The following is a 25,946-nucleotide window of genomic DNA, read 5'->3' as shown; positions in this document are numbered from 1 at the left end:
CCTATGCCCAATTCCTTATGCTAAATTGCTGGTTAGAGAGCTCAAGAAAACCAGGGAAAGGGAAGTGATCATGCTATCTGAGGAAATTATAAGTCTACATGAGATTGGCATTAACGTGGGATAAAAAAGAGCACACAAAACTTTAATTTTGATGGAACACAATGAGATCCCATGTTACTGCTTTTGTCCAACCTCCTGGCTAAGCCAGGATCATTTCACAACTAAAAACCAAAATGAGAGTAAACACAAAGGAGGATTTTACAAGTCTCTCTGTTGCTTTCCTCTACAGAATCCACCTTGCCTCCACATCCTTGACTTACTTTTAGTTTATGAGACACTAGTTTGGCATGGCAATTTTCACTATAATTGCTGATCATCAGGTCCTACATAATTAGGGGGAAAATCCCTGGGCCTAGCCATTGTTAAGTAAAAATTACTTTAACCCATAACAGAACATCTCTGAAGAGGCAACATGCAGTTCTAAACTATGACAAATAATCTTTTTGGAAAGCTTTTTAAAAAAAGTTTGGTTATCCTTATGAAGATTTGCATATTTTTTTTCTTTTAATAGTACATCATATCTTACTTCTTGCTAGACTTCCAATGTGTTTTCTTCTGCTCAGAGGCATATAAAAACTCAAAAGCCTATAAATAATTCTTATTTAAACAAATGAAGTCTATGACTCCAACTGCAATATTTGAAATAATTATACAAAATATACATGTAGTTTAGAATCATTTTGATCTCAAGAAACAGAGCAATTTTCAATGGAATATCACCATGTGAATTTTAGAAAAGTAGAATTCATTGACCATGGATATTTTCAAATATATCCATCATGATCATCATCATCATCATCATCATCATCATCATCCCCTTCATCCTCATCATCATCTTCAATTTCATCTTCATCATTTATCATATCATCTTCATCATCCTCATCATCTGTCCATTCATGAAAATCTCCACTGGCAAAATCTCCTGATGTCTCTAAGTCAATAACTGAAAAAAAATAGCATGATCAACTGAGGAAATAATATCTAAACAAGTATTCAACATGACTAAGGTGGATTTATACCAGAGATTCACAGAAAATTCAACATCATGAAAGTAATGAACAGAATTATATTAAAATTAAAAAAAACAAGTCCACTTGATTCTATCATTTGGTAGGATGACATTGACTCTATTTAAATCAACCGATAATTTCAGGATGGAAATCAAGACATTAAACAGCTGTCATTTAAAATTGTATGATAGTTTGCAGTTTTCAGGAAGCTCCTCAAACAGCATTGGTTCATGTCACAATGACCTTATGAAGTATGTGCTATATACAATAGAGACATTTCAACTTTTTTTAATCCATTTCTGGCACAACTTCTGTAATTATAGCAACACTAATTTAAAAGATAGTAGAAGCCATGTATTATAGAAAATATCTCCAGATGAATTAGTAATAAAGTGTGTCTTTATTCTATTTAAAATAGTTCTATAAATTCAGTGAAAATAATAAAATCCAAATTGGTTTAAATGGTAAAAAAAATATATAAATAGTTATAGACAAAATGGAACAGGAAAAGTGTATCTGTTAATCTTGAAAAGAAAAAATGAATTACTCTTTCCTCTTCTCCCATACCAAATAGAGGGAGGGAGAGTTTATGAATAACAATAATAATATATACTTTTCAAACTTAGCATTTTCTTTAGATACATTATTTTCTCTAAGCCTCATTACAACCTTGTGAAACAGGTAGTGTAGGAATCATTTTCCCCATTTGATAGAATTGAATCTCAGTGAAAATAGTTTGCCTAAGATCACACAGCTAATAAGTAATGCAGGCAGAACTTGGCTCCATTTCTAAGGATATAAATTTAGTGTTCTTTCTACTGAATAGTGAGAATGATGATGGTGGTGATGATAAATTGTTACCAGTAATCTAAAAAAAGAAAAAGAAGTTCCTTTGAAGGAACCCCTATGTTAAGTAGCTTATATAAGATAAGAACACTTAGATCCCTATGTCCTAATGTTCCCATGAACATTAAAACTCTCTCTCTCTCTCTCTCTCTCTCTCTCTCACACACACACACACACACACACATATGTGTAATTCTAAAAAAAAAAAAAAAAAAAAACTTTCCTCAATCCACAAAATAAACTAACCTAAAACTAAGGTTTTCACAAAATGCTATATAGGTCAAAATGAATAAAAATACTAAGATCTTTATTTGTAATTAGAATGCAGAACATTAAAGACTTGTGATTTAATCCCTGTGAAGACTCCTTCCATTGACATGGATTCCAATATATTAACACCTTCATAGGACGCTTTCATGTACTGACATTATATAAAGAAATTCATTAATTTGTTGTGGACTATAGAATTTTGAAAATATTGTATATTGGAACTTAACCTGTTTTTGTTTTTAAACCAGAGCTGTGATTCCATTGTTTTAGAAAGCTTCCAGGAAAGGAATCTTTACTACCAATGAAGATCAGCACTGTCTCAGGAATTTATAGTGTAAGAAAAATACCTGGGGGCACTGGTAGGTGACCTTCCCCATGTACCTAGTACCAGAGGCAGCTGTTGATCCTTCAATCACAGAAATAGAGTCTGTCACTTGGCTTGTTCTTTAAGAACTTTCAGCTTGCTAGGAATTCTTAGGACCAGTACTCTTGCCTCCCAGCCTTTGAAAACTTAGGAGCAGTTTCATAACACAATATACTATGTTTAGGTACAAATTTATCATCTCTTTCCCAAAAAAATGTTTCATTTATGGAAATACATCTAAACAGTATCAATATAATATAATTTAAAATATTAAATCTGCTTTTCTTACATATCTTTTTCTCATAAAAGTACTTGTCCTTGCATGTGTTTATTTCAGCAGTAATTCTTTTCAAGGTGTTTTTTTTTATCTTTCACATTTCTTTTTTATAAATTAATTTATTTATAGTTTTCAACATTCAGTTCCACAAGATTTTGAGTTCCAAATTTTCTCCCCACCTCTCCCCTCCCCCCACCCCAAGATGGCATATGTTATGAATACCCCTTCCATTAATCTACCCTCCCTTATATCACCTTCCTAACTTCTGTTATCCCCTTCCTTTTGTATTTTCCTGTAGGGCAAGACAGATTTCTATACCCCATTGCCTTATATCTTATTTCCCAGTTTCACAAAAAAACAACTTTTAACATTCATTTTTAAAACTTTGAATTCCAAATTAGCTCCCTTCCTCCCTCCCTACCCACCCTCATTGAGAAGGCAAGCAATTTGATATAGATTATACATGTGTAGTCAAGCAAAACACTTCCATAATAGCAATGTTGTGAAATACTAACTATAATTCTGTCCATCCTATCCTGCTCCCCCATTTATTCTATTCTGTCTTTTGACCCTGTCCCTCCTCAAAAGTGTTTGCTTCTGATTACCCTGTCTGCCAATCTGCCCTCCCTTCTACCATCTCCACCCTCCACCTTATCCACTTCCTCCCTATTTTCTTGCAGGGTCAGATAGATTTCCATACCCAACGGTGTATGTTGTTTTCTCCTCAAGACAAATCCAATGAAAGTAAGATTCACTCATTCCCTCTCACTTTCCCCTTCTTCCCTTCCACTATAATGGCTTTTTCTTACCCCTTTTGTGTGAGAAAATTTAGCCCATTCTACCTCTCCCTTTCTCCTTCTTCCAGTACAATCCTCTCTCACCTCTTAAGTGTGTTTGTTAGATATCATCCCTTCATATTCAACTCACCCTGTGCCCTCTATATAGTATGTATTCCCTCCAACTACCCTAATACTGAGAAAAGTCTCATGAGTTACAAATATTATCTTTCCATGTAAGAATGCAAACAGTTAAACTTTAATAAATCTCTTATGTAAATTTTTCTTTCCTGTTTACCTTTTCATGCTTCTATTGAGTCTTGTATTTAAATGTCAAATTTTCTATTCACCTCTGGTCTTTTCATTAAGAATACATGAAAGTCCTCTATTTCATTGAATATCCATTTTTCCCCTGAAAGATTATATTCAGTTTTGCTGGGAAAGTGAGTCCTGGTTTTAATCCTAGCTGCCTTGATCTCTGGAATATTATATTCCAAACACTTTGATCCCTTCAGGTATAAGCTGCTAAATCTTGTGTTACCTTGATTGTGTTTCCACAATACTTCTTTCTGGAAGCTTGCAATATTTTCTCCTTGACCTGGGAACTCTGGAATTTGACTATAATATTCCTAAGGGTTTTCCTTTGGGGATCTCTTTCAGGAGTGATAGGTGGATTCTTTCCATTTCTACTTTACTATCTGGTTCTAGAATATCAGGGCAGCTTTCCTTGATAATTTCTTGAAAGATGATGTCTAGGCTCTTTTTTGATCATGGCTTTCAGGTACTCCAATAATTTCTAAGTTATTTCTCCTGGATCTAACTTCTAGGTCACTTGTTTTTCCAATGAGATATTTCACATTGTATTCCATTTTTTTCAATTCTTTTTTGTTTTGTTTTATAATTTCCTGATTTCTCAAAGAGTCATTAGCATTCATTTGCTCCATTCTAATTTTTAAGGAATTATTTTCTTCAGTGAATTTTGGACCTCCTTTCCATTTGGCCAATTCTTCTTTTTAGGCCTTCTTTTCCTGATTGACTTTTTGGACCTCTTTTGTCTTTTGGGTTAATCTATTTTTAAGGTGTTATTTTCTTCAGTGTTTTGTGTGTGTGTGTGTGTGTGTGTGTGTGTGTGTGTGTCTCCTTTAGCAAGCTGTTGATTTGTTTTTCATGATTTTCTTGCATCACTCTCACTTCTCTTCCCAATTTTTCCTCTACTTCTCTTACTTGCTTCTCCAAATCCTTTTTAAGCTCTTCCATGGCCTGGAACTCATTCATATTTTTCTTGGAGGCTTTGGAAGTGGGAGCTTTGACTTCCTTATCTTCTTCTGGTTGTATGTTTTGATCTTTGTCACTAAAGTAAGATTCTATGGTCTGATGTTTTGTGCTGTTAGCTCGTGTTCCCATCCAATTATTTGACTTTTAAACTGTTTTTTTTTTAAGGTAGGGCTCTGCCTCCAGCATGGAGGGTGTATGGTTGAAAGCTTCAGGAGTTTTTGCAACTGTTTTCAGTAATACTTTTAGGGACATGTAAATTTTCAGTTCTTCCAAGGTGGTGCGATCAAATCAGAGTTGTTTATTCTTATCCCGGTCCATGCTCTGGTCTTTGAGTGACCACAAGCACTCTTTTCTGCATTGGAACTATGAAGGGGATTTCCCCTCCACTGCTTCCACAAGTTCTGATGTGTCAGCACTCCTCCTTGCCCTAGAAGTGCCACCAAGGACTGTGACCCAGACTGAAGCACAGGCAAAGCAAGATAATCCTACCTCAGCACCAAGAGATCCCTACTGCAATCCCCTTCTGATCAGCCACTCAGTCCCCCTACCCTCTGTTGGCTGAGAGCTCCAGAAGCAACTGCTCTCACTGAGATGCCACCTGGGGCTGCGCTGGGGCCAGGGCTGGACCACACTCCCCTCACTCAAGTCTGACAGATCTTTCCCACTGACTTTCTTTGGCATTTATGGGTTGAGAATTCTGGAAACCACCACAGCTCCCCTTGATTAAGTCCCCTGAGGCCTGCTCTGGGTTTGCTGGGCCCCATCTTTGCCAGCATGGTCCATGCTGAACTGCGCTTCTCTCCCAGCTGAGCACAACAGACCTTTTCTGTCAATATTGCAGACTTTCTTGGGCTGGAAATTTGTTTCACTCTGTCTTTTTATGGGTTCTACTGCTCTACAATTTGTTTAGAGTCATTTGTTACAGGTATTTGGAGGGGTTTGTGGGAGAGCTTAAGCTAGTCACTGCTTTTACTCTGTTAGCTTGGCTTTGCCTTGTCTTTCACTTTACTGACCAAGCCCATTAGCACATAGACTAAGCCCTTTGGATTTAAGAGGAATGGGAGACATTTACATTTCCTGTATGATGTGCTATTTCATATTTTCCAAAGTGCAAAGCTATCAAGGGTTCATGGAAACTATAATGGCCTTTGGTCATCATCTTGTAGGGGTCAGAACCAATCTATATCTGTGAGGTTGTAAGATGAAATTGATGTTCAGTAACTTTCTTAAAATATTTCTGTAGTGTGCTGTAATTTCCCTGTTCAAGTATATTCATTATATAAGAAGGAAACATAGTGCAATGGGAATAACTGGATAAAAATTCAAATCCTAACTGTTGCTTTTTACCTGTGTAACTTGTAGTTATTCCCTTTACCTTCCTCTCTAGGCCTCTCTTTATTCATCTGGAGTGGCAAATACTTATTGGATAGTCAGTGTAGTAGACCAAAAGGCTTGGAGTCAGATGATTTGAGTTCAGAACCTTTGTCATTTACCATAAGATCAAAAAGGAAATGGAAAGAGAGCAGCATTTTGAATCAAGGACTATGGGTCATCTCAGTTTAGCCTTTTATAAATCACGTAGTAACTGCTTAATGCATACTTTTTTCATTTATTCATTAATCTGAGCTGAACCTCCATTTCCTCATCTGTAAAGTTGTAAGGGGGTTTGTCAAACTACGTGAACTCTGAGGTACCTTCTAGCTTTTAATTTGTGATCCCATGATCTTTCCATTAGCATTAAATGTAAAACAAATACTTTTAATCTCTTCTACAGTGTCACCAACCTACCTTTCCAATCATGTCATACAATTCCTCTTGATGAACTCTATATTCCTCCCTTCAATTTCATCTTCAACCTTCAATATGTTCACACAAGCTATACCCCAAGCTTAGAAAGTACTCTTTTCTTGTCTCATCCTATTGAAATCCTTCTCTGTTTCCTCTAGGAAGCCTGAACTTTCAAGTTGAAATTAACCTCTCTCTCAACTTGTCCTAGAAGCACCTGGGTCTTCTTGCCCTTACTTATGTGTGGGAAAATTCAATTACCCTTATTAATAATAAAAGCTAGTAGTCATTTAAGAAACACTTAAAGGATTAGAAACACTTTACATATATTAGCTCATTTCATTGCCTATTAGAATATAAGCTTCTTGAAGCAAAAATGCTTCATTTTCAATATTTGTAGATCCCTGTATACTTACAATCATGGTTTTCACACAATGGACATTTGACAAATGTTTGTAAATTCTTCATACATTATCAAACTGATTTCAATAACTCAAGAATTAAGCACTTGTTTGTAAATAATATTTCCAAAGCAACATTTTTATAATGCTTTACAATAGTTGCCATTGTTTTGTTACAATAATACCTTTTATCATCATCATCATCATCATCACCATTATTATCATCATCTGCTTGTTATGTACTAGGTGTTTTGCTAAGCATTGGGGATACAATGAAAACACAAAAATCAACTCTGTTCTTAAGGATCTTACAGTGTGATGAAGTCATCAAACATACGGATATGAGCATATACAAGATAAATGATGAATCAATGGAAAGTAGCCTTCCATTGGTTGCTGAGGAGATCAGAAAAGTCCTCCTGTAGGAGGTGGCACTTGAGCTCATCAGGTTTTCTAAGAGTAGGATCCAGTATAGCAGGATCATGGGAAGCATGGAAGAGAATAATGTGTTAAAAGCCTGGAAAACTAGGATGGCATCATTTGGTGGAATTCTATTTCATTTATTACCTATTCAGGATGTTCTTTCTTTCCTAAGTCTTATTTGCAATGGTCTTCATTTATGCACAATGGATAACTACAATGTACATCTGCTTACCACAGTCTGCTGCTGGACCATTTGTTCTAGATCCTGTTACCTCATTACCATATCTGTCAACGCACCAGCACTGTCCAGAACTGCCATGACACTGAGTTGGTTTATAGTAACCATCTTGATCACATATTGGGATGTACTGCCCTGTGAAACACATTTAAAGAATATGAATTAAAGTTATTAGTATTCTTTTACATTCATAGAATTGAGAGCTATAAGAGGTCTAATAGATCATTTGCTCTAATCTCTTATTTTACAGATGTGAAAATGGAGTCATCCAGGTTGCATGCTTGCTCAAGGTCAAATAGCTAGTCAGTTTCAGAGGTAGGAATCTGAATTTAGGTTCTCTAACTGTTTTGTTCAGTTGTTTTCTAGTTATGTACAACTCTTTATCACCTCACTTGGGATTTTCTCAACAAAGATACTGGAGTTGTTTGCCATTTCCTTCGCTAGTTCATTTTACAGATGAGAAACTGATGCAGACAAGGTTAAGTGACTTGCATTGGATCGGATCACACAGCTAGTAAGTGTCTGAGACCAGATTTCCACTCAGGAAGATGAATCATCCTGACTCTGGGCCCATTATTTACTGAATCACCTACCTGCCCCAAACTGACGATACCGTCAGCATTTTTTTTTAGCTATGGCTGTTGTGGTTATGTTACCCATAGGACAGAAATAACAATTCTAAACAGCATTTACATAGTGTTTTATGGTTTGCAGAGAACTTTACAAATATTATCTCATTTTATCCTCAAAACAACCCTGATAGGTAGATGCTATTATTATCCTCATTTAGAGTTGAGAAAACTGAGGCAAACAAAGGTTAAGTGACTTCCTTAGCAACATATAGCTGGTAAATGTGAGAGGATGAACTTGAATTGAGGTCTTCCTGACTCCAGGTTCAGCACTCTATCCACTGTCACCTCTGAAAGGAATGTGGAGTAGTGGATAAGAGAACAGGGCCTTGGAATCAGAAAGATCTGGGTTTAAATCCTACCTGTGACACTCACTAGGTGTGTCACCCTAGGCAAACCTCTTAACCTAGATTCCTCCACAAACTTCCTAGAACTTCTTTCAATGTAATAGGTTAAAACCTATGCTAGTAGAATCAATTTCTACACTGAGAGTTTTCTACTGTAAATTCATAATTTAAGTGGCTCATTCTGTTTAATGGCTTCCTTAATTTACATAATTCTCAATTAAAAAAATTAAACAGCAGCTTAGATAATAGAGAAAGTTATGTTAGAAGGTTTAAACTACATGTCATCACCTCAGCTTTAAAACAACTAAATTTAGAGTTCTTAAAAGGAAGAATTATGAATTAGAATCATTGACTAACTAAGTTCCTTGATTTTTATGTTTCAAATATTCAATGTTCAACCCAACCTTGGACCTTTAATTGTGCTGCTGACATTAGCTATATGCTTGGTATGATCTCAGAGTGAATTTAAGATCTGCTTAATTTAAGAATATCATTTCTGTGATAATGAACAAATACATTCACCTCTCAATGGCTTAGACAACTCTTTAAGATTATAAATCACAGTCAGATTGACAATCTGAACGTGAGGAAGAGTTCCAAACCAGGCAGGAAATTCCCCACAGAGATGAAAGCACAGGTCCAAATTGAGGGTTGGGGCAAGGGCTGAAGAATAACAATACATAATGAAACTTCACAAATAACTCAGATATGCTGAACCTGTTCTTTAATCAATTAGAAAGCATTTATTAAGTTTATATTACATGTAAGAGGCACTGTGTTATGTACTATCTTGCTCAATGGAATTTTAAAGGCATTCTATCACAGTAATATAGCCACTCATCCATTTAACAAATATTTTTGGCACTATTTTTGATACTGAGAGATTACTAGATTAACTGTTTTGACTGTCTGATAGTTAACTCAATTACATAATTGATTCATTCAATAGGGCACAGGAGTAATAACTGTTATATTTCCAAAATTATTTTTACCAAAATGATATATTGATACAGGTAGAATCAAGTTGAAACATAATTCATAGTGGATTCATAAAGAGGTGGCCAAAGTTAACCCTGATACTTGGAACATATGAAATTTATTCCCATTTGTAAGCTCCTTGACAGCAGGGATTGTCTTTTGCCCCTTTTTGTGTCCTCATTGCTATGTGCTTAGCACATGGTAGATGGTTAGGAAGTGCTATTAACTGAATTTTATGGCCCATACATGCAAACTTGTAAATTAACATGTTGATAGCTTTATTTAAATGGAGTCATTAAAATCATTGGGATTGCTGGCTTTGATTCTAAAAAGGATGATTTAATTTTGTAAACATAAGTACTCGAAGCAATAAAGACTTCTAAATGAGTTTGTTTCACTGTTTTGTGGACTCTACAGAGTACAAGGAGCTACATATTAGTAAAAGTAGCATATATATATGTGTGTATATATATATATATATATATATCCCTTTCATGATACTTTAATATTTCAGTTAAATCTAAATAGTCTAAAATTCTTTCCATTTTTGCTGGGCTAATGAACATTTGCTCATTTGAGGTGAATTAAACAGATAGACTCAATTTGAGAGGAAAACCTCTATCAGGAGGCAGTTACAGCATATGGGTCAAATATGCCACTATTTTTCCCCTGAAAACAGACAAAAATGAGAGGGATCATGAGAAATTTTGTTTTAAGACCACTAGCCATTTCCTTTGTGATGAAATACCAAAAGACCTTATGGTTACATTAACATCATATAAATTGTTTTATTTATTGACATCATTAACTTCATTACCATCATGATCCTTTGCCTTGTAATTCTTAATGTTTTCTATTACAGATATGGAAGACACAAATGTCTTTCACCTTAAGGACTGCATATTCATCAAAGTCTATAGGTTGTATGTTACTGAGGAAACACATTAAAATACAACTCATTTAAAAGTCACATGATTGCAAAAAGAATATAAGCTTCTTGAGAGCAAAGATTATATTGTTTATATAAGCACATATGATTTCTAACACAATACCTTACTCCTAGTAGACATATTAATTTCTTAATTAATTGAACTGATCGACACAACCAAAAAACATATAGTATTACAATTTAGATATTTAAAATAAAATGAAAATATCATAAGTATCCAGATATATTTATGGTACTACAGATAAGTTACTGAGTATATTGGTTACACATTGGAAAAATAACTGAAAATAATTTAGGGATTGATATATGTTGATGAGAAACACTAAAAATATGTACATATTCCAGAGATTACTAAGACTATCTTTTTTAATTTACAAAAATAAACAATGGATCTAAATACCTAAAATATTTAGGTATCCCTTAACCATAATCTCTTAAAATACAATCAAAGAATGGACTTAGAATTAAAGTTTTTGTTGATGTTTTAGCTTTAACATTAAGGTTCTTTTATACTTAATAAATTTCAAAATGAGTGTTATATTAGGGTAATAAAAAGATGTAATATCTTTCAATAGCAAGGTAATAAAAGTAAATTTAATAGCTTTCAAAAACTTCATAAATTTTGTTGCAGAAATTTAATGTGGTCTGTCTTTTTTGGATTAGTATTGATTTTATGTTGCTGTTTCCCTGGGGTTATTTATGTAAATAATAAAGTTGTCCAAAGAATGATCTATTGCTCACCTAGGAGCTTCTTTACCACTGGCTGCTTCTGAATATTGCTGAGCTCCATTTGGCAAGGTGGGTCTGAAATGACATTAAAAATGTTAATTTAAGGATTATAGTTGATAAGAGAAAACAACATAATGCCTGCTTTCTTAAGATTTCAAGTTTCTTCTGCCTTGCCTTGAGAGGACCCATATATCAGCTGTTAGGATAGTTCACCTCAAAATCCTTTAGGGTGACTTTTAAATCATCTAAAGCCATTGCATTTACCATAATCACCATCATTCATCATCTAAAACATTAAAAAAATTCCTATTCATAAGAAAAAAGAAATGGAAAAATGAACTGAGGTATGAATGGAATGTGGTAAGTTTTTTATTGAGATGAAAAGATTTTGTAGTTAGTAATATATAGATAAATTAGAAGCAAAAATATATGATTTCTTTGAATAATTTGGATAATTATACCTCTGTATCCCATTTCATTTTGCTAGTGTTGAACTGATCTGATCGGGCACCTCTTATACACCTGCCATTTTCAGAAACTATTTCAAGTATGAACATTATTATAATTAGGTTGCCTTTGTTGTTGTGGTTCAGTCATTTCACTTGTGTCTAACTCTTCATGACCCCATTTGGGCTTTTCTTCGCAAAGATACTGGAGTGGTTTGCCCTTTCCTTCTCCAGCTCATTTTATAAATGAGGCAATGGAAGCAAACAGACGTAAGTGATTTGCAAAGGGTCATATAGCTATTAAGTGTCTGTGGCCCGATTTGAACTCAGAAAGATGAGTCTTCTTGATTCCAGCACAGTATATTTTTCCATTCTGAAAGATGACTACTTTCATGAAGAAGAAAGTTTCTAACTGAATATTAAATTTGAGGTTTCAGTATTAAAGTTAGAAAGAAAAATTTGAAACAATTATGGACCAGAGTAAATACAAAGCTTAAGGCATAAACAGTCTATTTCATTATGATTTACCACTGTATTCACTGAAAATTGATATCCTAGCCTGATTCTCATTATTGACCTTATTAAACAAGCCTGATTTGCAAATATAATTTCACCTCCTGAGTGACCTTGGACACAGTTTGTGAGCTTCAGTTTTCTTATTTCTAAAATGAGGTGGTATGGGCTTCCAGGAGTCAAGATGGCAGAGTAAAAGTAAGTCACTCAAACTATCCCTTATAAAACCTCTGAAAGATGGGGTGCAGCAGTCCAGTAGCCCAGGTAGCTTGAGGGATTAATGGGAAAGTCCTCACTTGCCCACAGGGAAGGGGAACAGTACACAAGGAGAGGCATACCAGCAAGCTAATGAAAAGTCTCAACTCAGCATACTAGGGAAGATCCTGAACCCTAGGTGGCAGAGCAGTCAAGCATCAACACCAAGACCCCCCCAAGTGTCTCAGTATGGTCAGGGGAACAAGTGGAAACCAGCTTGGAAAACCAAGTGCCTTTACATTCTATGGCAACCAAGTCTACCAGTGCCTCAGCAAAACTCTGGGAAATGAAGCTCCAAAGGGGAAAGCCCCAGGTGGAAAAACATCCCTCAGCAGCAAAACATACATCTGAAAAGAGCTGAAGAAAGCAAAAGGAGGGAAAAAAAGGTCTGGGTGAGCAGGGAACCTCTAGGGGTGAGACTACCCAATCCTACCCTTAGAGTTCCAGTATTGACAATTCCAACCCAACACAAAGTAAGCTGCCAGAATCCTACAGCCTCCAATTGCCAGCAGTTGAGGCCCCAGCACACAAAGTCAGTGACAAAACTTCAGGCTCCCAGCATAAAAAGCTTGGGTCAGTGTCCCCTGCTCCCCAACAAGAGAGTTCATTTTTTTAAAGACCAGGACATGAGCAAACATCATGAGCAAAAAGAAACATACCATAGATTTTTATTATGGGCACAGTAAAGATCAAGGCAGAAATTCTGAAGATGACAATTTGTCAACAAACTCACATATGGAACCTCAAAAGAGAATTTGGATTGGTTTGAGACCCAAAAAGCCTCATTGGAAAAGCTCAAGAAGGATTTTAAAAGTCAAATAAGAGAGGTAGAAGAAAAAAATTGGAAAAAAAAGAGAGGTATACAAATGAGAGTCAATAGCTTGGAAAAGGAAGGACAAAAATAAACTGTAGAAAACAAGTCCTTAAAAAATTCAATTGGCCAAATGGAAGGGAAAAAAATACACTGAAGAGAATAGCTCCTTAAAAAAGTAAAATTGACCAAATGGAAAAGGAGGCACAAAAACTCACTGAAGAGAAGAATTTCCTAAAAAGTAAAATGGGCCAAATGCAAAATGATTCAAAATCTAATAGAAGAAAACAATTTGCTAAAAATTAGAATTAGGCAAATGGAGGATAATGATTCTATGAAAGAGTGAGAAGCAATCAAACAGAAACAAAAGAATGAAAAAATAGATGAAAATGTAAAACATCTCATTGATAAAACAACTGACCTGGAAAATAGATCCAGGAGAGACAATTTGAAAATTATTGGTCTAATAAATGAATAAATAAATAAAGAAAATTTAAAACTAATGAGAAAATATGGAAAACATATTGAATCAGTCAGATTTTTAATTTTCAATTCTGGAGATTTCTGAATTAAGGTTATTTGTTGGATTTTACTTCCCAATCTCTCAGCAGATCACTTTTCTGGTTTTACATTTCAAACATTTATCAAAATGAGTTGTAATCTTCTGTAATGGGGTTATATCAGAGGAATTTTCTATCCCCTCATTACTGGAAAAGGCAGAAAAACCCATTATTGTAGAGGGAAAGGAGGGAGGTAGATGAGCATTGTTTGAACCTTACTCTTATAAGATTTGGCTCAAGGAGGGAATAACATAATCAGTTAGATATAGAAATCTAACTTGCCCTATAGGAAGTAGGAGGGAAAATGGAAAAGAAAAGGGAGGGGGGACAGAAGAGAGTGAAGAAGTAGTAGGGGTAAAAGGGGAGAAAAAGGAAGGAGCTAATAGATGGGAGGCAGAACTAAGGGAGGCATTGGTCAAAAGCAAAACACTAGTGATGAGGGAAAAGAAGACACAGAGCATAATCATAACTGTGAATGTGAATGGGATGAACTCTCCCATAAGAAGTCAGCAGATAGCAGAATGGATTAAAAACCACATTCTCACAATGTGCTGCTTACAGGAAACACATTTGAAACAGAGAGACACACACACAGGGTAAAGGTAAAAGGCTGGAGTAGAATATATTATGCTTCAGCTGAAATAAAAAAAAAACAAGTAGCAATCTTGATCTCAGAAAAAGCAAAAGCAAAAATGGATCTTATCAAAAGAGAAAAGTGAGGAAACTACATCCTGCTAAAAGGCACCATAGACAATGAAGTAATATCATTACTAAATATATATGCACCAAATGGAATAGCATCCAGATTCTTAGAGGAGAAGTTCAGGGAGTTATAGGAAGAAATAGACAACAAATCTATACTAATAGGGGACCTCAACCTCCCCCTGTCTGAACTAGATAAATCTGTCCACAAAGTAAACAAGAAAGAAGTTAAGGAAGTGAATGGAATTTTAGAAACGTTAGGTATGGAAGGACTCTGGAGAAAACTGAATGGGAATAGAAAGGACTATACTATTTACCTGACAGGACATGGCACATACACAAAAACTAACCATGTACTAGGACATAAAAACCTCAAAATCCAATGGAGAAAGTCAGAAATACTAAGTGCATCCTTTTTAGATCATGATACAATAAAAAAAGAATTATATGTAATGAAGGGCCATGGAAAGAGAGACTAAAAATTAGTTGGAAACTAAATAACCTAATCCTAAAAAAGTGATTGGGTCAAACAACAAATCATAGAAATAATCAATAACTTCATTCAAGAGAATGTCAATAATGAGACAACATACCCAAACTTATGGGATGCAGCAAAAGCAGTTTGTAAGGGAAATTTTATATCTCTAAATGATTACATGAATAAAATAGAGAAATAGGAGTTCAATGAATTGGACATATAACTGAAAAAAAACTAGAAAAACAACAAATTAAAAATCCTCAATTAAATACCAAATTAGAACTACCAACAACCAAAAGAGAAATTTAAAAAATTGAAATTAAGAAAATTATTGAAATAATAAATAAAATTAAGAGGTGGTTTTATGAAAAAAAAACAATAAAATAGATAAACCTTTTGTTAATTTAACTTAAAAAAAGAAAGAAGAAAACCAAATTACCAGTATCAAATATGAAAAAGATGAATCCACCACCAAGGAAGAGGAAATTAAAACAATAATTAGGAACTATTTTGCCCAACTGTATACCAATAAAGTTGACAATCTTAGTGAAAGGGATACATATTTACAAAAATAAAAATTGCCCAGGTTAACAGAAGAGGAAGTAAAATACTTAAATAACCCCATCTAAGGAAAAAGGAAAAGAAATTGAACAAGCCATTGGTGAACTCCCTAGGAAAAAATTTCCAGAGCCAGATGAATTTACAAGTGAATTCTATCAAACATTTAAAGAACAATTAATTCCAATACTATATAGACTATCTGGGAAAATATGCAAAGAAAACGTCTTACCAAATTATTTTTATGATACAAATATGGTGCTGATACCTAAACCAGGAAGAGTCAAAACAGAGAAAGAAAATTATAGACCAATTCCCCTGATAAATGTAGATGTAAAAATTATACATGTGTGTGTATGTGTATGTGCAAATAGATTATAGCAATTTATCACACAGATAATACACTATGACCAGGTAGGATTTATACCAGGAATGTATATTAGGAAATATCAGGAAATATTTCTATTTTTTTCTGTATTTCTATATTAGGAAAACTCTCAATTTATCAAATTCCTAATATATCTATATTACGAAAACTATCAACATAAATGATCATATCAACAACAAAACTAACAGAAACCATATGATCATCTCAATAGATTCAGAAAAAGCTTTTGACAAAATACAACACCCATTACTATTAAAGATGCTAGAGAGCAGAGGAATAAATGGAGTCTTCCTGAAAATAATATATAGCAATTACCTAAAACCTTCAGTAAGCATCATATGTAATGGAGACAAACTAGAAGCATTTCTAATGAGATCAGGGGTGAAACAAGGATGACTATTATCACCACTGTTGTTCAATATCATACTGGAATCTTTAGTTTTAGCAATAAGAGAAGAAAAAGAAATTGAAGGTATTAGAATAGGCAAAGAAGAAACAAAGTTATCACTCTTTGCAGATAATATGATGATATACTTAGAGAATTCTAGAGAATCAAGTAAAAAACTACTTGAAATAATAAACAACTTTAGCAAAGTTACAGGCTATAAAACAAACCCACATAAATCATTGTCATTTCTATATATTACTAACAAAGCCCAACAGCAAGAGATAGAAAGAGAAATTCCATTTAAAGTTACTGTAGACATTATAAACTATTTAGGAGTCTACCTATGGAAACAAATCCAAGAACTATATGAACACAATTACAAAACACTTTTCACACAGTTAAAGTCTGATCTAAACAATTAGAAAAAAAAGAAAAAAGAAAACATCAGTGGCTCATGGATAGGCTGAGCTAATATAATAAAAATGACAATTCTACCTAAGCTAATTCACTTATTCAGTGCCATACCAATCAAACTAGCAATGCAGGAGAAGGTGGCTTAGCCATTCCAGATCTTAAATTGTATTATAAAGCAGCAATCATTAAAACTACTTGGTACTGGTTAAGAAATAGAGTGGTGGATCATTGGAATAGGTTAAATATGCAAGAAACACTATTCAATTGCTATAAGAATCTATTATTTGATAAACCCAAAGACCCAGCTTTGGGATAAGAAATCACTATTTGACAAAACCTCCTTGGAAAACTGGAAAGGAGTATGGTGGAAACTAGGCATAGACCAAAATCTCACACCACATACCAAAGTAAGGTCAAAATGGGTTCATGATTTAGATATAAAGGCTGATAGTATAAACAAACTGGGAGAGCAAGGAATAGTTTATCTGCCAGATTTATGAAGAATGGAAGAATTTATGAGCAAAAAAGAGATAAAGAGCATAATGAAACGCAAAATGGACAATTGTGATCACATTACATTGAAAAGTTTTTGCACAAACAAAGCCAATGCAACCAGGATTAGAAGGAAAGTAGAAAATTGGGAAAGAATTTTTACAACCAGTGTCTTTAAGAAGGGGCTCATTTCTAAAATATACAGAAAATTTAGAAAAATTTATTAAAATTGAAGTCATTACCCAATTGATAAGTGGTCAAAGAATATGAACAGGCACTTCTCAGATGAAGAAATTAAAGCCATATATAGTTATATGAAAAAATGTTCTAAATCACTATTGTTTAGAGAAATGCCAATCAAAACAACTCTGATTCACCACATCACATCTATCAGATTGGCCAACATGGCAAAACAAGAAAATGAGAAATGTTGGAGAAGATGTTGGAAAAGTGGTACACTAATGCATTGTTGGTGAAGTTGTGCACTGATCTAACCATTTTGGAGAGCTATTTGGAATGATGTGCAAAGGGTTATAAAAATGTTCATACCCTTTGATTCAGCAATAGCACTTGCAGGGCTATATCCCAAAGAGATCATGAAAATGGGGAAAGGACCCACATGTACAAAAATATTTATAGCAGCTATTTCTGTGGTGGCAAAGAACTGGAAATGGAGAAGATGTCCAGTAATTGGGAAATGGCTGAGCAAGTTGTCGTATATGAATATAATGGAATATTATTGTGATATAAAGAAGAGTAGGCTGACTTCAGAGAAACCTGGAAAGACTTGTATGTACTGATGCTGAGCAAAGTAAGCAGAACCAGGAGAACAGTGTACACAGTAACAACCATGTTGTGCAATGACAACATTGATAGACTTAGCCCTTCTCAGCATTGCAAGGATCTAAGACATCTCCAAAGGCCACATAATGGAAAATGCTATCCACATCCAAAGAAAGAATTCTGGAGTTTGAATGCAGATCAAAGCATACCATTTGCTATTATTTTTTCTTCTGTTTTATTTTGTTTTCTCTTTCTTGTGGTTTCTCCTATTCATTCTAATTCTTCCTTATTGCATCACTAATGTGAAAATTAAAAAAAAAATAAAATGAGGTGGCATGAATGAGAAACTAAGGTCCCTTACTCTGTAGGTGTTTTTCACATCATCAAAGCAGTCATTCATTTAATGTTTTTGAGGTTACAAAACATATTATACATGCTATCTCATTAGAGTATCACAACAAGTGTCTAATATAGTTGCTATTATTATCCTTATTTTACCAGTGATTAAACTGAGGAAGTGAGAGGTTGTGATTTGTCAAGGGTCATACAACTAGTAAGCATCTGAAGCAGGACTGTCTCAGGTGTTCCCAACTGACAGTCCAGCATGCACTTCACTCTACCATTTAGTTTTCTCTTAGACCCTCTATGCCCAAGACTATCTATTAAAGTTCTATTCCATTGCATGGAAGTGCACTGAGATTTCTGGGGGTTCATAAGTATATCTTAAGTTCTGTCACATGCCATGAAGCTGGAAAAGTTCAAAGGTTCAGATATAGACAAGTGGCAGACTCTATGCTGGTGATTCCAGTACCTGCATATTTTAATATGGGAAGACATATCACTAGTGACTGGGTTAACATTGACTGGAATTTTAGGTAGAATAAATGATTAAGTCAATTACTTAAGCTTGTAGAGGTTGTCATCTATGTGAGTAAAAGCCATAGTAATTTTGATGAAATCACATATTGTTGAAACCTTATGTGGTCAAAATGAAGGAAAAACAAAAAAATCTAGATTTTTTTTTTTGAAGAACAGCACATTTCAGTCACTCAAAGAAGCCAACCAATGAAACCAAGCTTCAAATAATACACACTTGTTATCTAAATTTAAAAAAAAAAATTCTCTTTTGCTTATGAGCCCAATTTTAAAACATATATACTCAGTGTGTTGATGAAATTTAGGAAAAACAAATATTGATAAACTTGAATCAATCTATACAAAAATGTGTGGGGAAAAAAAGCCTTCAGCCAGGTTTAACTGCAGTATGACATTGTTTTTACTTTTTTTTTAAATTACAGGTAAAATTAGTTTTTTAATTATTATTTTTTAAATTTTAACGTGTTTTTAAAATTTTAGGTTACAAATTTTCTCCCTTCCTCCCTCCCCACCCACTCTCATTGAAAAGGCAAGCATCTCAATACAGGTTACAGATGTGTAGTCATGCAAAACACTTCCATAATAGTCATGTTGTGACAAACGAAGTATATTTCCGTTCATCCTATCCTACCCCCAATTTATTCTATTCTCTCTTTTGACCCTGTTCCTCCTCAGAAGTGTTTGCTTTTGATCATCCCCTCCCCCAATCTGCCCTCCCCTCTGTCAACCCCCTGCTCTCTTGCCCCTTTAACCCCTTATTTTCCTGTATGGTAAGATAGATTTCACTACCCCATTGTGTATGGAATTCCCTCCTTAAGCCAAATCTTATGAGAATAAGATTCACTCATTCACTCTCTCCTTCCCCCATTTCCCCTCCACTGTAAAAGCCTTTTCTTGACTGTTTCATGTGAGATAATATACCTCATTCTACTTCTCCCTTTCTCTTTCTCCCAGTATAATCCTTTCTCACACCTTAATTTTATTTCCAGATATCACCTCTTCATCTTCAACTCTCCCTGTGCCCTCTATCTATCTATCTATCTATCTATCTATCTATCTATCTATCTATCTATCTATCTATCTATATATATATATATATATATAAGTTTTTTTTCCTCCCACTACTGTAATACTGACAAAGGACTCATGAGTTACAAATACCATCTTTCCCTGCAGGAATGTAAACAGTTCAACCTTTATAAGTCTCTTATGATTTATCTTTCCTGTTTACCTCTTCATGTTCCACTTGAGTCTTGTATCTGAAAGTCAGATTTCCTATTCAGCTCTGGTGTTTTCCTCAGGAATGCTTGAAAGTCCCCTATTTCATTGAATGACCATTTTTTACCCTGAAGGATTATACTCACTTTTGCTGGGTAGGTGATTCTTGGTTGTAATCCTATCTCCTTTGCCCTCCAGAATATCATAGTCCATGCCCAGCAGTCCTTTAGTGTAGAAGCTGCTAAATCTTGTGTTATCCTGATTGTGTTTCCACAATACTTGAATTGTTTCTTTCTGGCTGCCTGCAATATTTTCTCCTTGACCTGGGAATTCTGGAATTTGACTACTATATTCCTAGGAGTTTTGCTTTGGGTATCTTTTTCAGGAGGTGATTAGTGGATTCTTTCAATTTCTATTTTGCCCTCTGGTTCTAAAATATCAGGGCAGTTTTCTTTGATAATTCCTTGAAAGATGATGTCAAGCCTCTTTTTTTGATCACAGCTATCAGCCCAATGATTTTTAAGTTCTCTCTCCTGGATTTTTTCCAGATTAGTTGTTTTTCCAATGAGATATTTCACGTTCTTTTCTGTTTTTTCATTCTTTTGGATGACTGTTACAATGCCTTGATTTCTCAAATTGTCACTAGCTTCCAATTTCTCCATTCTAATTTTTAAGGAAGTATTTTCTTTAGTAATCTTTTGGACTTCCCTTTTCTATTTGGCCAATTTTGCTTTTTAGGGCATTCTTCTCCTCATTGGCTTTTTGGACCTCTTTTGCATTTGGGGTAGGCTATTTTTTAAGGTGTTATTTTCTTCAGTATTTTTTGGGTCTCCTTTTGCATCACACTCAGTTTTTCCTCTACTTCTCTTACTTGCTTCTCAACATCCTTTGTGAGCTCTTCCATGACCTGGGACCAATTCATATTTTTCTTGGAGGCTTTTGATATAGGAGCTTTGACTTTGTTCTCTTCCTGTGGTTGTGTGTTTTGATCTTCTTTGTCACCAAGGTAAGATAATATAGTTTGACTCTTTTTGCCCTGCTTGCTCATGATCCCAGCCAATTACTTCAGTTATAAACTCTTTGTTAAGGTAGGGGTCTGTTTCCAGCATGGAGAGTGTACTGTCCCAAGTTTCAGGGATTTTATGCAGCTGTTTTCAGAGATACTTCTAGGGACCTGTAAATTTTCCATTCTTCCAAGGTTCTATGGTCAAGGGCAAGGTATTTACTCCTTTCCTGGACTGTGCTCTGGTCTATGAGTGACCACAAGCACTCTTTTCTGTCTTGGAACTGTGAGGAGGATTTCTTCTCCATAACCACTACAAACTCCACTATGCCAGCACTCCTCCTCACCCCAGGACAGCCACCCAGATCTATGACTCAGTTCCAAGGAAAGGCAAAGCAAGAGAATCCTGTGCCATCAGAGAGATCCCTGAAATCCCCCTCTGATCAGCCACTCAATTCCCCTCAGTCTGTGGGCCAGAAGTTCAGGAGGCAGCTGCCACTCCAGGTCTGATCTCAGGGAATGGGCCTGGGAACCCCACATTTCTCGTTCATCACAAAAACAGACTTTTCCCACTGACCTTATAAGTTCTCTTTGATGTTCACGGGTTGAGAAGACTGGAAAGCACCACAGCTGCCCATGATTCAGTCATCTAAGGCCTGCTCCAGGTTTGCTACAGCCTGTGGGCCCACACCAAACTGTGCTCCTCTCACAGCCTGGTGCAATATGCCTTTCCAATCATTCATCCAGGTTATCTTGGGCTGGAAATTTGTTTCACTCTGTCTCTTTGTGGGATCTTCTGCTTTAGAATTTGTTTAGAGCCATTTTTATAGGCATTTGGAGGGGTTTGGGGGAGAGCTCAAGCAAGTCACTGCTTTTACTCTGTCATCTTGGCTCTGCCCCAAAATTAGTTTTCACATGGATTTTTTAAAACTTTGAGTTTCAAATTCTCTCTCTGCTTTCCTTTTTGTCCCCCTCATTGAGACAGCAAGAAATTTTATATGAGCTTTACTTGTGCAGTCATGTAAAACCTATTTCCATATTATTCATGTTGTAAAAAGTAAGAGACCAAAAATTAAAGATAAAAATATATTATTTGACCTGCATTCAGACCTCATTACTTCTTTAGAGGTGGATAGAATTTTTCTTCATAATTCCTTCAAAATTGTAACACATCTTTGTGTTGCTAAAAGTACTTAAGTCATTCACAGTTGAACATCATACAAAATTGTTACCATGATCAAAGTTTAGCTGGTTCTGCTCACTTCACTTTGCATTTCTTCATGTAAATCTTTCAAGGTTTTTTTTTTTTCTGCTGAAAGCATTCTGGTTAACATTTCTTATTGTATAATAGTATTCTATCACAATCATGTACCACAACTTGTTCAGTCATTCTCTTACTGATGGGCTCCTCTCAATTTCCAATTTTTTGCTACCACAAAGAATTATTTAGTTGATTAATGTTATGTATATTTTTGTAAAGATGTTATAATATATATGACGTGACATAAGATGTGATATGATATGATATGATACAATATATGCAATGTAATACAATATAATGTAATATAATATAATATAAATGTAATATAATATGAATGTAATATAATATAAATGTAATATAATATGAATGTAATATAATATAACATAATATGAATGTACTATAAATATAGTATAAGAAAGTTATAAATATATTTGTAGAGAAAAGCCACCCTTTTTTTCCTTCTTTTTGGGATACAGACCTAGAAGTGGTATTGCTGAGTCAGAGTATGCACAGTTTTATAGCCCTTTAGGTATGGTTTCAAATTGCTTTTCAGAGTGGTTTTATCAGTTCAACTGCAATAATTATACATTAATGTTCTAATTTTCACATACGTCCCCTTCAACATTTATCATTTTCCTTTTTTGTAATATTAGCCAATCTGATAGTTGGTACCCCAGATTTGTTTTAATTTGTATTTCTCTAATCAATGGTGATTTAGAGCACTTTGTCATATCACTCTAGATAGCTTTGATTTTTTCTTCTGAAAACTGTCTGTTCATATCCATTCACCATTCATCAATTGGGGAAAGACTTGTTTTATAAATTTGACTCAGTTTATACATTTTGACTCAGTATATTTGAAAAAATGAGGCCTTTATCAGAAAAACTTTTTTTTAAAAAATCAAGTTTTCTGCTTTCCTTCTTATCGTGGCTGCATTAATTTTGTTTGTGCTTATCCTTCTTAATTTGATATAACCTGAACTTATCCATTTTATGTCCCACAGGGCTCTCTATCCCTTGTTTGCTTATACATTCTTTCCTTATCCATAGATCAGAAAAGTAAACTATGCCATGCTCCCTTAATTTGCTTTTGTTATCACCCTTTATGTTTGAACCATGTAACACACACTCCTATCCATTCCATTTTATGGGTGAGTTCATACCATTCACATTCACAGTCATGACTACAAAATGTGTATTTCCCACTGTTCAACTCCCCTCCCCCATTTTCCCTTCTCTCTTACTCTCCTTGCACCCTGTGCCTACTCAAAAGTGTCTTGCTTCTAACCATTGCCACCTCCAATCTGCCCTCTCTTTTATAAATCTCCTCTGCATTGTCTCTCTCTCCTCCTACTTCCTTTTAGGGTAAGATACATTTCTATACCCAACTGAATGTGTATGTTATTCCCTGTCTGAGTAAACTCTGATGAGGGTAAGTTTCAAGCACTCTTCCACACCTCTTCCATCTTTGCCTCCACTGTAAAAGATCTTTAGTCTCTCTTTTATGTGAGATAATTTACCCCATTCTATTGCTCCCTTCTTGTTTCACTCAGTGGATCCCTCTTCCTTAACCCCTAATTTTATTTTTTTTAGATATCATCCCATCATAGTCAATTCACAATCATGCTCACTACCTATGTGTAATCCTAACTGATAATGTTAAATAAAAATGATAATTACTAATGATAAAGTATCTAGGTAATACAAGTATCATCTTCCCATGTAGGAACATAAATGGTTTAACTTTATCGAATCCTTTATGATTTCTCTTTACCTTTATATACTTCCCTTGAGTCTTGTATTTGAAAGTCAAATTTTCTGTTCATCTTAGGCCTTTTTATCAGGAATGGTTCAGTCCTCTATTTCATTAAATGCCCACTTTCCACCTGAAGATTTATATAAACATTCAGTTTTGCTGGACTGTAATCCCAGCTCCTTTGCCCTCCAGAACACCATATTACAAACCCTCTGATCCTTTAATATAAAGTTGCTAAATCTTATGTTATCCTGACTGTAGCTCCATGATAGTTCATTGTTTCTTTCTGGCTGCTTGCAATATTTTCTCTTTTACTTGGCAGCTCTGAAATTTGATCATAACATTCCTTGGAGTTTTCATTTTGAGGTCTTTTTTCAGGAGGTAATTGTTTTTCAATCTCTATTTTACCCTCAGGTTGTAGGATATCAGGGCAGTTTTCTTTGATAATTTCTTGAGCAATGATGTCTAAGATTTTCTTTCTTTCTTTCTTTCTTTCTTTCTTTCTTTCTTTCTTTCTTTCTTTCTTTCTTTCTTTCTTTCTTTCTTTCTTTCTTTTATCACGTTTTTTATGTAGTCAAAAAATTTTTAGATTGTCTCTCCTCAATGTATTTTCCAGTTCAGTTGTTTTTCCATTGAGACATTTCACATTTTCTTTTATTTAATTATTTTTTTTTATTCTTTTGGTGTTGTTTTATTGTTTCTTAGTGGAAGTCATTAGTTTCCACTTGGCCCAATTCTAATTTATAAAGAATCACTTTTTTCATTGAGCTTTAGTACCTCCTTTTCCATTTGGCCAATTCTGCTTTTTTTTTTTTTTTTAGTGAAGCAATCACACCACTATTAAGTGTCAAGTGTCTGAGGTTGGCTTTGAACTCAAATTCTCCTGACTCCAAAGCCAGAGTTCTCTCCATTGTGCCACCTAGCAACACAGCCAATTCTGCTTTTTGAGAAGTTCTTCTCTTCAGTGCATTTTTGTACCTCTTTTTCCATTTGGGATATTCTATTTTTTAAGGTCTCAATTTTTTTTTTTCAATTTTTTTGTAAGGTTAAATGGAGGTTCTCTTTCTATCTCTTGCTATTGGACTTTGTTGGTAATATATAGAAATGTCGATGATTTATGTAGGTTTATTTTATAGCCTGCAACTTTGCTAAAGTTGATTATTATTTCAAGTAGTTTTTTACTTGATTCTCTAGGATTCTTTAAGTATATCATCATATCATCTGCAAAGAATTATAGCTTTGTTTCTTTTTTGCTTATTCTAATACTTTCAACTACTCTTTCTTCTCTTATTGCTAAAGCTAATGTTTCCAGTATGATATTGAACAATAGTGGTGATAATGGCCATCCTCATTTCACCCCTGATCTTATTAGAAATGCTTCTAGCTTGTTCCCATTACATAGGATACTTGCTGAAGGTTTTGGGCAGATGATATTTATTATTTTATGGAAGACTACATTTATTCCTATGCTCTCTAGTGTTTTTAATAGGAATGGGTGTTCTATTTTGTCAAAAGTTTTTCTGTATCTATTGAGATGATCATGTGGTTTCTGTAAGCTTTGTTGCTGATATGATCAATTATGCTGATAGTTTTTCTAATATTGAACCAGCCTGCATTCCTGGTATACATACTACCTGGTCATAATGTATTATTCTTGTTGTTGCAATCTACTTGCTAATATTTTATT

At 34.6% G+C, this 25,946-nt stretch overlaps 1 protein-coding gene across 5 annotated transcripts in view; it reads right to left on the bottom strand.

The window, feature by feature from the left end:
• Positions 1–824: 824 nt before the first annotated feature.
• Positions 825–25,946, bottom strand: part of SPOCK3 (SPARC (osteonectin), cwcv and kazal like domains proteoglycan 3) — a 706,138-nt gene continuing 681,016 nt past the window's right edge. For all 5 annotated transcript variants that reach the window (XM_027866933.1, XM_027866928.1, XM_027866929.1 and 2 more), the window contains 3 exons: positions 11,370–11,432; positions 7,720–7,860; positions 825–1,003 (listed from right to left, as the gene is read on the bottom strand). In XM_027866933.1, the coding sequence (XP_027722734.1) occupies positions 825–1,003; positions 7,720–7,860; positions 11,370–11,432 (383 nt within the window). The remainder of the gene's footprint in view (positions 1,004–7,719; positions 7,861–11,369; positions 11,433–25,946) is intronic.

Source organism: Vombatus ursinus, unplaced genomic scaffold (genome assembly GCF_900497805.2).
Source record: "Vombatus ursinus unplaced genomic scaffold, bare-nosed wombat genome assembly UNPS02014784.1, whole genome shotgun sequence".
Lineage (NCBI taxonomy): Eukaryota > Metazoa > Chordata > Mammalia > Diprotodontia > Vombatidae > Vombatus > Vombatus ursinus.
Note: the sequence above shows the minus strand (reverse complement) of the source record. Positions and strands in the feature narration are given on the sequence as shown.